Source organism: Leptodactylus fuscus, chromosome 5 (genome assembly GCF_031893055.1).
Source record: "Leptodactylus fuscus isolate aLepFus1 chromosome 5, aLepFus1.hap2, whole genome shotgun sequence".
NCBI classification, from domain to species: domain Eukaryota; kingdom Metazoa; phylum Chordata; class Amphibia; order Anura; family Leptodactylidae; genus Leptodactylus; species Leptodactylus fuscus.
The window spans coordinates 50,164,931-50,177,155 of NC_134269.1; the positions used below are offsets into that span (position 1 = coordinate 50,164,931).

At 40.1% G+C, this 12,225-nt stretch overlaps 1 protein-coding gene across 1 annotated transcript in view; it reads left to right on the plus strand.

The window, feature by feature from the left end:
• Positions 1 to 12,225, plus strand: part of ITGA11 (integrin subunit alpha 11) — a 97,014-nt gene that overhangs the window by 28,309 nt on the left and 56,480 nt on the right. Inside the window, exons 3-13 of the mRNA XM_075273192.1 lie at positions 2,245 to 2,354; positions 3,390 to 3,481; positions 3,749 to 3,863; positions 3,988 to 4,115; positions 4,193 to 4,341; positions 4,444 to 4,588; positions 5,180 to 5,348; positions 6,112 to 6,182; positions 9,131 to 9,275; positions 11,696 to 11,844; positions 12,080 to 12,220. Coding sequence (XP_075129293.1) covers positions 2,245 to 2,354; positions 3,390 to 3,481; positions 3,749 to 3,863; positions 3,988 to 4,115; positions 4,193 to 4,341; positions 4,444 to 4,588; positions 5,180 to 5,348; positions 6,112 to 6,182; positions 9,131 to 9,275; positions 11,696 to 11,844; positions 12,080 to 12,220 — 1,414 coding nt within the window. The remainder of the gene's footprint in view (positions 1 to 2,244; positions 2,355 to 3,389; positions 3,482 to 3,748; positions 3,864 to 3,987; positions 4,116 to 4,192; positions 4,342 to 4,443; positions 4,589 to 5,179; positions 5,349 to 6,111; positions 6,183 to 9,130; positions 9,276 to 11,695; positions 11,845 to 12,079; positions 12,221 to 12,225) is intronic.

Genomic DNA, 12,225 nt, shown 5'->3' on the forward strand with positions numbered 1-12,225 from the left:
TCTATTTATCTATATCCTATCTATCTATCTATCTATCTATCTATCTCTCTCTCTCATATCTATCTATCTATCTATCTATCTATCTATCTATCTATCTATCTATGTATCTCCTATCTATCTATCTATCTATCTATCTATCTATCTATCTATCTATCTATCATCTCCTATCTATCTATCTATCTATCTATCTATCTATCTATCTATCATCTCCTATCTATCTATCTATCTATCTATCTATCTATCTATCTATCTATGTATCTCCTATCTATCTATCTATCTATCTATCTATCTATCTATCTATCTATCTATCTATCTATCCATCTATTTATCAATATAGCAACCAATTAAAACGTGGTTTTAATTTTTCAAGATTAGTGTACAAAATGAAAGCTGCACTGTGATTGGTTGCTATGAGCGACCTAGACAGTTTTGTTTTAAGGCCATTTTAATAACTCTGCCCTATGAGATATGATATATGCAATACTAGCTTTTTAATAGAAACTACAGGCAAGGTCTGAGGTCAGATTTGGGAGCTTTACAAAAGAAAAACTACCTTTGCAACCCATAGCAACCAATCACAGCACAGCTTTCATTTTCGATTATGTCCAAGAAAAATGAAAGCTGCACTGTGATAGGTTGCCATTGGCAACAAAGTCAATTTTTCTTGGTATCATGTCTATTTATCATTTGGAGCAGAAATGAAGGCCTTGCCTTGTGTTTATTTGACCTAATACGTAGAAAACTGGACACAATGGCTAAAGGTCTCTTATTAGGCCCAACTATTAAGGGGTTTTTGCTGAACTTTTCAACCATTAGCAAACATAGAACACTTTCACTGTGTACTCCATACACATGACTGGCGGTACGCATTGGCGACCACTCTTACGTTTACTAATATGGGACTCAATTAAAAGCTGTTCCATTCACTAATGGGAGACTCAACTCATTATTGTACATACACTTTAAGGGCGAGGCCTCATGTGGCATAAACTAGCGAATCCCATGCACACTTTGCAGGAAAATACACGCAGCGGATACCGTTGTGGTTTCGGAAATGGCAGGATGTCAATTATACCTACAGAAACCCCGGTGGTTTCCCTATAGGTATAATTGAAACAGAAAGAGCACAGAGAAAACTTCTACGAACTTTCTGGAAAAAGCGCTGTGGAAAAACCCACAATGTATTGCCACTGCGTTTTTTTCCCGTATCACTTTTTTGCTGCGGCCGCCATGTAGGGCCTTAGTCTAGATCAATGTTGGCTGACAGACATTCCATATATATATATATATATATATATATATATATATATATATATATATTTGGCTTAGCATGCTGAGCATACCGGTGGGTAAGAGTGGGGACATTACCATACCCAGTAGACAGTCAACCAGTCTTGCTGGAATCAGTAGCTAATATCAACTAATATGTAATATATTAAGAATATAGTAGGACATAACATTTGTGTTTTCAGGCTGTGAGCTTTCTCATTGCCTTGCACTTTTTAACATGTACATTTACTGTTGCCGACATTAGTCACATACACTGTTAACCATGTCTAGAAATCTGATACAAGTTGGACCTGAGTGGAGCTACAAACCTCAAACTTCTGTGCAACCCACAAGCTGCTTCTGCTTGTCACTTGTGGTTTTTATCAAACCTCCTGGATTTTACAAGTCTCTTGGTGATGTCTTTAAATGAACAAATAAATCTGCTATCCTTCATTACCTCCGTACCCTTGAGAATGATGTATATTTTCCTTACTGTAATTTCCATTTCCCAATTCTATTTTTCCAGTATATCAACTATTTGGAAAGGTCACATGCAAAGCTACATCTAGGAAGGGAAGAATGGAGAAATGGCTTTGTATTGAACAGAGTTCAATTTGCATAAAAAAATAAAACTTATAAATTTACGATTGGATGTAAATGGTGGTAATTTTAATCCAGCTTTCATTAAATTCATTAAAGGATGGCATAGTCTCCAGGTATATTCCTGGTATGATGTTCCTGTGCCTGCCACCTTTTATGCATGCAATGATGGATGATATTGAAGTCACACTTCTGTGTTATACTTTATCTATGTGTCTAATGTTTTTCTAAAATAAAGACCCAAATTCAATGTAAATTGTTTCACATGGTTTCCTTCCAGTGTGAAGAAACACCTCAGTAGTATCATCTATTTGCCTTATCAATGTCTGAACTTGCATCGTAGATTGAATTTTTTCATTCTGTTTCTTCATGCAGGTTGGTGGTTGGTGCTCCTTTTGATCACAATGGAGCTCAGAGAACAGGAGACATCTACAGATGTTCAGTAGCCAATGATACTTCTAATGACTGCAGCAAGCTTGGAATCGGTAGGTGACATATCATCAAACATGTCTTTCAAATACAGTTTATTAAGTTACATACATCAAATATGATATGGAATGATATGTAGTCTTATCCAATATATATTCTTGTGACACAACATATAAAAATATATTAATACAATCTTCATGGTTTGATTGCGCCTACTGGACAATCTGCAATAGCCCATATGCTCATCCTTTCATTTGGGCCCTCTCAACCATTCAAAGGTTTTTCTGGCCTTTCAATTATTTCTTCCTGGCTCTTCTACTTCCTGTCTATGAAGGGATTGTGTTTAACATGCTGGTCAGCAGATAATGCACATTCAGTGTGGGACAAACCGAATGTGTCAGTAGTAGATCGCTGTTGCACTAAAGCATATGTAGATAGAGTAAATGATTGTGAGTGGGAAGAATCATGGAAACTATTTTTACATATTAATGCCATCCATAGCAAGCCCAGGTTTAGCACAGTACAACTATACTTTTTCTATATTTTTAGAAGCTTGAAACACTCTTTCAAATTCTATGTCCACTTTCACAACCAATTTTATTGATCTAGTGCTCAGAAAAAATAAGCAGCTTTGCAAACAGTCTTGAAATATCCAACCGTTTGAATCTACATCCAATATGCAGACAGACGTGTCTTCTTGTTTGAAACCCTGTGTAGTTAGATCCTGTAGTCATACTTCCTTCCACCTGTCTCCTACTTCTTACTAAGTTACTGAATACATTTATAATGAAGATTATTTACAAGGTCATATACTATAAGAGCGTTACTACATGTGTTTGTCTCTCCAATATAATGCTTTCACTGGAACCTCATTAAGTACTTATTCACACTTATAGGGCATCTAGAGCAGCACAAAACATTAAATGCATTCTAATTTACACAAGATGTTGTCTTTCTTGGAAGCATACGTTAAGAATGAGGTCTGTGTGGTAGCTTGACTGTCTCTAAGGTCTCTGTGGTAACTCAGAGGTTTCTCAGGTCTCTGTGGAGGTCTCAGAAGTCTGTGTCTCTGGTAACTGGAGGTCTCTCAGGCAGGGTGATGCTGTCCAACATCTCGGAGCGAAAGGACAACATGCGCTTGGGAATGAGCCTAGTCACAAATCCCAAAGATAATAGCTTTGTGGTAATGTCATGTTATGTTATATAATGTGTCTGTGCTGTATTAATGCTTTAGCTACTGGATATACCAGACTCCTATTATTTGTTGCTGCATGCCATATCTGGCTCTCTACTAGTTTTATGATTCATTGATGCAATCCCCCTCAACTGTTCCTGCATGTGTCCAATATGCCAGGCTTGTTTGCAACCTTTCTTGCCTTGGTACTGCATTCAGTAGCTATATACGATTATTGCATGGACAGTAAAAGTGCCGGTATATTTTATGTTTCAGGCTTGCAGCCCACTCTGGTCCCATGAATGTGGAAGTTCCTATTACACCACAGGGATGTGCTCCAGGGTCAATGCCAATTTCCGTTTCTCTGGGATTGTGGCTCCCGCTCTTCAAAGTAAGCTTAAATAGTCACAATTGTCAACTGATCTATAGTCAAGCAAATATAAAAAAACTTTGTAATTCATGTTATCAGTTAAAATCTCTTTCTCTATTTTTACTACCTGGGTTTCTTTCTTCAGGATGCCCAACTTTCATGGATATTGTCATTGTTCTGGATGGATCCAACAGCATTTACCCTTGGGAAGAAGTGCAAGGCTTCCTCATCAGCATCCTACAAAAATTCTACATTGCTCCTGGACAGATACAGGTATAAATGATAAAAAGAGGCATATACGTGTACATTAAAGCTACAGTTGCCCTAATAAGACCTTCCATTTGCCATAGGTTGGAGTCCTGCAGTATGGGGAAAAGGTAGTTCATGAATTTTACTTAAAAGACTTTCGCTCAGTGAATGAGGTGGTAGAGGCTGCCAAGCGTATTGAGCAAAGGGGAGGGGAAGAGACCCGAACTGCACTGGGGATTGAGAAAGCCTGGTGAGGATACATGAAGTTGTGTATGCATTGCATCTTAAAGTGTATGCTCCTTTCAGAAATGACTTGGAGTGAATTTGCATTGGTATTTATGATCTTGCCTAGTACCGAAGCTTTCCAGCATGGTGGAAGAAAGGGTGCCAAGAAAGTGATGATAGTTATTACAGATGGAGAGTCCCACGACAGCCCTGATCTGAAGAGAGTGATAGAGAGAAGTGAAAGAGACAACATCACACGTTACGCCGTGGCAGTAAGTATTTGTCTCTAATCTTATACTATTCTATCTGTATGTCTTAAAGGGATTCTATCATTAGAAACCAATTTTCCACAAACACCACGTCGGTATAGCCTTTAGAAAGGCTATTTTTCTCGTACCTTTAGAATTCTTCTCTGAGCCGCCGTTTGGTAGATATCCCAGTTTTATTGTTATGCTAATGAGTTTTCTCGAAGTACTCGGGGCATTCCCTTGCACTCAAACAGTACTGGGGGCGTCCCCTGTGTTACTTGAAAACTCTCCAGCACCGCCTCCATCTTCTACTGGAACGCCTCTCTGTCGTGTACTCTGTGATGTCTTATTCCGGCGATGGTGTCTTCGGGATCTAAATCCCACACATGCGCTGTTGGCACTGCAATCGGGCTTTGGGCAGAGCTGACTGAGCATGTCTGTGCGGTCATTTTCTTGTGGCCGCTTTCTTTTAACCTATTTGGAGCCTTTTAACAAACATTTTTCCCCCACCAAAGAATGGTTGTTTAAAAAAGCCCTATAAGCAATGCCTAAATAGGGCTGAGTTGCAATACCGATGCAGTGGATAGAATGTAATATACTTTTCTTTATATTCAGGTTTTGGGATATTATAATAGGAGAAAGATTAATCCTGAAGCTTTTCTCAATGAGATCAAGTACATTGCCAGTGATCCAGATGACAAGCATTTCTTTAACGTGACGGATGAAGCTGCCTTGAAGGACATTGTGGATGCGCTCGGTGAAAGAATATTTAATCTAGAAGGAGGTATGTATAATAATGTATTACGTGTAGTATATATTATGTACAATTTGTATTATTATCACCAATGACATTAGGTTTACAATAAGCCCGGTCAGTTATATCTAGCCATAATGTACCACTAGGGTCAACGTTTCATGCGTGCTTGTAGATATCTTGCAATCTACCAAGGTATCACTATAACTGAAGCTTTTGTCTTGTGTCAGATAGTTTGGGATACATATCTGTAGGGCAAGACTATGTAGGAGAGTTCAAAAGTTTGAGAAGGAAGAGAATATTTGTGGGTCAGTGGAAAAAATGATTCTCTGCATTTGATGTGGACCTTTATGGACCTCTACTCCATGTAACTTGGCTATGTAGATTTATATCACTGAATTGAAGAGAGAAGACGGATTGTTCTGTATGTGGAGAGGATGGAATGTAGGAAGTGGGTGCTGGAGAATGCCCTGCCAAGATAAAGAGTCAAGATAATGTGATAGCTTTGTGTATTGCGGAGCTGAAGTCAACTAAGGACCATTGGGTTACAGATTTAGAAACTTTATTTTAATGTATTTAAAATATGACTGCCTGAAATGTCCTACATCTTATATCTGCTTTTCTAATCATATTGTTAAGAATTGTTCTAACTATATTTACAATGAATTATGTTTGTAACTTATACCCATTGTAAATGTTCACATTCACAATGTTCAAATTGTCATATTCAGTTTGCAAGAAAATTCACAGAAAATATTCCATTACTCAAGTTCTGATTTTCTTTTAATTGCAGGAACCAGTAAAAATGAGACATCATTTGGGCTTGAAATGTCCCAGGCGGGGTTCTCGTCACATGTAGTGGAGGTAAGTATAGAAGGTTCTATGGTCACCTACAAAAATGGCATAGAAAGATGATAAACGTCATGTTCTAATTAATAAAAAAAATCAGATTGGATATGTTAAGGTTGTGACCCAAACCCTACCCATGTGCAGTCTCCATTCATTGCATGGTTTTAGTTTATAAACATGGCAGCCACATTCGGGCAGGGTTTCAACCACGTGCAGCTACGGTAACATTAGCATGCCCCCTTATATTATTGGTGAAGATCCACAGGCTGTCTATACACAATTGGATTCTGCATCAGCTTCTGAGGAGTATCACTTGCCCTTAATATATTTTCTCCCTTTACAATCCACACTTGAATTTGGCTTCAAAACTGCATATAAAAACTGATCAAAACCCAATGCCGAACCCGATTCTGTACGGGCACCCTAAGGCTAGATGCACACGACTGTGAAACTCAGTCCATCTGCTCATCTAAGTCTATGTTCACATTGCATTTCTATAATATGCTTAGCAGATCAGTTTTAACTAAGGCCTGGTTCACATCTGCGTCAGTAATCTGTTCAAGGAGTCTGCATGGGGACCCCCCCGAACAGACTACCAAACGCATTGGCAAGCGGTGTGCAGTGAAAGTACACGGACCCCATAGACTATATTGGGGCCCGTGTGCTTTCCGCACAATCTCCGCACGGAGCATGTGGACAGAAAAGTACTTCACAATCTACTTTCCTGTCCACATGACTCGTGCAGAGACCGTGCGGAAAGCACACGGACCCCATTATAGTCTATGGGGTCCGTGTGCTTTTACTGCACACCGCTTGCCAATGCGTTCGGTAGTCTGTTCGGGGGGTCCTCATGCAGAATGCTTAATGGATGGGCCTCTACGTTCCATAGACGTCAATGTTAAAAAAAAAATCACATTCTTCTTTCTCTTTTTTTCTGCTAGACCAAAAGCATGGTCACCTCTCCTATACCATCTGGTGAGGTGTTTTTTTTTTTTTTTTTTAACTGAAGTCTATGTAAAACAGATTCAAACAGATGCCCATCTGTGTGCCTACGCTTTTAGTGTTTCTATTAAAACAAGTTGCACAAAGCGGATGATAGAAACAGTTATGGTTCAAAGGCTTAACCCCACACATCATGGATGCCAAATACACCTCGGAGCAAAAATGAACAGATAGGTGCACAATTCTGATACACAGACTAACAGTAATAAACCAAGTAGCTGTGTGCCCATCACAAGACTAGAAAGATGGAAGTAAACCATGAAGCTTCTCAATGAATAACATATGCAGAGAATTGAGCCAGATATTTCAGTATAAAGGAAACAATATATACAGCTTAAAACAATATTTCTTATATACAGTTTTATATTTCTTATTATATTTTATTCCTTGCTGCTGGTTGAGCTATATCTCAGCCTTCCTACCCGCCCTTCACTCAGGTCTAGGCCTCACAAACTGACCCTATAATAACCTGATGTCAGGTCCAAGTCTGCAAGCCACAAATCCTTTAGGCAACAGTGGTCATTAAGTAAAGGATGTTCAACCTTATACCGTCCATTACATAAAGAAGATGGATTAAATGTTATTTCTGTAGGAATTTTCTACCTTCCTCTTTTTTCATTGTGGTTTGGAAACGATATATTGGATAAATTATATGGAAGGAGGTAAATAATAAAATAGGTGAAACTATCTTCTACTCCAGATGCTAAAATGTGCTTCTTCCATATCCTTCCCTGCTTCTTTGGTCTCCTTTCTGATTTCCTTTGATGGCTGGCAGTCTGTACATTGTAAATTTATGACCCCTGCCTTCTGGTGAGCTGGAGTGAGATTTATTATACACAGCCGTCCAGTTGTCATCTGTTGGAATCTGTGGAAGCTGTGGCACAAAAAGGGGGCACAATTACTGTTTGTGGGGTACTCCTATGGAATGGGAATGATAGGAAGCTTGTGTGCACACCGACATGTTGTGAAGAAATCTTCAGGATGGTCTGGGACCAGATATTGAAGGAAAGGGAAATTGAAATGTTGCTAAAATGTATGCATGGGAGTTGGTTGACTATTGAAAGAAATCACAGAGGGGCCCAAACTGAGTTTTTGCCTAAGCGAAGGTCATTAGACCTTTAGGCTGGTCTTACACGACCATATTGATTTTACGGTCCGCAAGTTGCTGATCAGCAACACTAGATGCTGGTTAGCAACATAGACATCGCAGACGCCCATGTCCTGCTGCACGGCCTTTGCGGACCTGCGGTATTCAGTGCAGACCTCTGTCACGGCCTGGCACACCACGGATAAAATATCCGGTGGTGTAAGAGGCCGCACTGAATATAATGTGTCCGCAAATGGTCTGCAATTGAAAACCCTCAATTGCGGACCATTTGCGGACTTAAATTACGCTAGGTTCACACCTGCGTCTATGGTCTCCATTCTGTGGTTTCCGTCTTCTGCATGCCAGAAGACGGAAACCACAGACCGGGTCCGGCCGTGAGCGGCGGTGAGCGTTTTGTGCTCTCCGCCGCGAAACCGGTTTTTTTAATCCAGACACAGAGTACTGCATGTCCGACTCTGTGTCCAGATTATAAAACCCGGTTTCGCGGCGGAGAGCATAAAACGCTCACCACCGCTCACGGCCGGACAGCTTTCTCACCCATTCAAATGAATGGGTGAGAGAGACTCCTGCAGGTTTCCGTCTCCTGCTCTGTTTTATGCAGGAAACGGAAACCTGCAGTACGGAGAGGAGAACGCAGATGTGAACGAGCCCTTACTGTTGTGTAAGACCAGCCTTAGTTATACCCTAAGAATGACCAAAGAATACCTTTTTTTGTGAGGGGCATTCACACAAGTCATATACATTGTTATGCACAACCTTGTTGTCCAACACCCTGCACCTATGTAAGGTAAGATCGCCCTTTTAATATATTCATCATTTATCTATCAAAAACTTTTTTCATGCTTTCTTCTAGGACGGGATTTTGCTTGGAGCTGTTGGTGCTTATGACTGGAATGGGGCTGTTCTAAAAGAAACCAGTAGTGGGAAGGTGATACCTCGAAGAGAATCTTACCTCAAGGAGTTTCCTGATGAACTTAAGAACCATGCAGCTTATCTTGGTAATCCTGGTGGATCAAATATTCAAAAATTTTGACCATAGATCATGGGTCCTGGAAGTCTTATGTAAATGTAGCATTGGGGGCAGCCTTCTGCTCCCTGAAGCATTGCTATTGTCACGCAGACCCCTACCATCTCTTGCCTGTGACACCCCATACAGTAACAGTTGATTCTACCACTGTTATGTCACCCATCCTACTTGAGCAGTATGAGCAATGCTCCAAGGGTTGATGGCCCGCCCCCAGTGCACCAGCTACTATTTGCATAAGTCTCCAGAGTTGTTTTTTTCCCAAATCTAATAAAGGGGCATGTACAACAGAGCTATGTTGTTTATCACAGTAATGTGCTGTGTAACATGGTGTTAACTGCTCTATATGTTTGGTGGAGGTGATAGACTCTCACTTATCTACACAGTAGGACTAGAGCGTGTGCTTTTATTCACCAAGGGACTTAAGACTAACTCATAGTCATGTGACTGATAATCCCTACTAAATGATCTAAGATTTTTGGCCTTCTTACACATGTCTTAACTCAGTAATGATTTTTCATTTAGAATATAAAACGTTATAAGCCGCAGCCAAATGTGTCACCTGGCACCATAAATACCTGGACGAACCTGTCTGCTTATACAATTATAAACCAATGAGGCTTATAATCTGAAATTCATTCTTGGCAAGTCATTGCTGCACATAATGGAGTTTACAAACTTAAATACCTCAAAGCAATTTCCACTAATATAGAAAATTAATCTTCAGCTTTACTTGCCCAGATCCTGTCTCCCCTTAAAACCTTTATTGGCTCCTACCACACTTATCCCAACTTCTCCCCTGATTTATTAGCTGCCCCTTATATCATATATGATGCGTACAATGTTACCATCATTTTGAACATATATCTATTTGTTGTAGATCGTTTTGGAAATTGTACGATACCTCTGGGACCTATAGATCAGTATTGTAAAATTCTGCCTAATAATATTTGGCACAAAGGGTTAACATAAAAGATGTCTTTTTATGACGCCATTTACCCGGTCAGTAAAATACCCCTCATTGGAAATGGAGGATTACATGCGTTACGGGTTAATGCCCAGCTCTGAATTTTGATCTATGGCTTGGAACATTGCTTGGAAAATTGAAGGGGAAAATAAGAGTTTTATATCCTCAATGTCCAGGATGGATCTTATTGCTTTGGGTCCTGTGGAAAAGACGTCTGGCCTCGTGCCTGGAGTTGCTCACCACACCACCACATTTGCTGCAGGGGGAATGTGTGAGAGCTGAGCGCTGCTGCTGCTGCATTAGTATTGTCTTACCCCCATACTTCAGGCATGTACAATAATGTTATGGAAGGCAGCGAGCCAGCGCTCTCAAACCAAACTATGCGTAAAAGTCCTCAGCCCGCTCACGCTCTTCCAAGTGTTCCTCACCTATAATATTAACTCCTCTCAATGCTAGTGGTTTTGACTCAGCAGTTTATTAGAATCATTCCGCTATAAGGTATGCCTGGCCATACAGCTTACTACAAGGATAAGCCATATGCATAGATCTATGTGCAAACTCACGTAAGGCTTGTCTATGCACAAAGCAATGTATTCAGGTCTAGATTTAACAAGAAAAAAACATAAAATATATGCAATTTTACTTATACAGTTGCATACATCTGCCATTGATTTTCAATGCCAAGAGTTACGTAGTGTTATGCAATTTTGGAATATATATGTACACTAGAAGTTTATAGGTATATTACAGTATACATCAGGGTAGGATTTTCTTTTACAAATACACGTCACATGTTAACATACCATGATATACCCATGCACATTAGAGCAAAGTTGTTCAAGCCCCCCACCCCAAACCGCTTCCACACTTGACATTTTGGAGCAATAGCAAAACCCTCATTGCTCCAAACGGCCATTTGCATATTCACAAAAACAACAATATCTCAGAAACTGAGGCACTGATTCATATGGGAGAAACACTTCTTGATTCAGATAACCCTAACCTGTCTATCAATGGGGATGGGTTCAAGTGACACACTCCCTTTACAGGGATCCTATCATTGGGTACCCTTTTTTTTCTGACTAACATGTAGGAATAGCCTTAGGTATATGGAGTTGTGCTAACTTGCCTTCAACGGATTATATTGGGTAAAAACACAACACCTTTTATTGTCACTTTGGTTCACCTGGTACCTAGTCTAAAGCAGGTACTAAAAAAGTACCCAGTACCAGGAACTTTCTAGTACTTTTTCACAAAATTGGCAAAATTTCCGCAAAGGCAAAATTGGGTCAAGGCAAGCTGAGGCGATCCAGTACCATGCAGTGCAAAAGGGGCTCATCACTGACTGACATTGGACAATATCGGATCTTAGTTTGGTCATGGTCAGCTCATGGCATCACACTTGTCTTTCTCTCTGTCTTGGGCAGGTTATACTGTGACGTCTGTCATGACACCACAACGTGTGAAATTATATGTTGCTGGAGCCCCACGGTTCAACCACACAGGAAAAGTAATAATCTTCAGCATGCAAGGAATGGAAAACCTCGTGATCCACCAATCTCTGCTAGGTAGTCAGGTAATCGCTTAACATAGTACTTTGATATGACACAGTACTGTAACATCTGTGTTTCTTTCCTTCTATAGTGGAATCGGATGAGCGAACACTGTTTGTGCCAGCGTCACAGGTGTTTCCATTCATTTCTATGGGAGCGTGCTGTTCGGATCGGCTGATCCGAACAATGTTCGCTCATCTCTTACTACCATTTTAATAGAGTTGATGAAATAATAGGATTTTCTTCTATCCTTGGTAGATTGGATCATATTTTGGCAGTGAAGTTGCCTCTGTAGACGTGGATGCTGATGGAGTAACTGATGTCCTATTGGTTGGAGCACCTATGTTCTTCAGTGACGGACGTGAGCGTGGCCGTGTGTCTGTATACATCATGAGAGAAGTAAG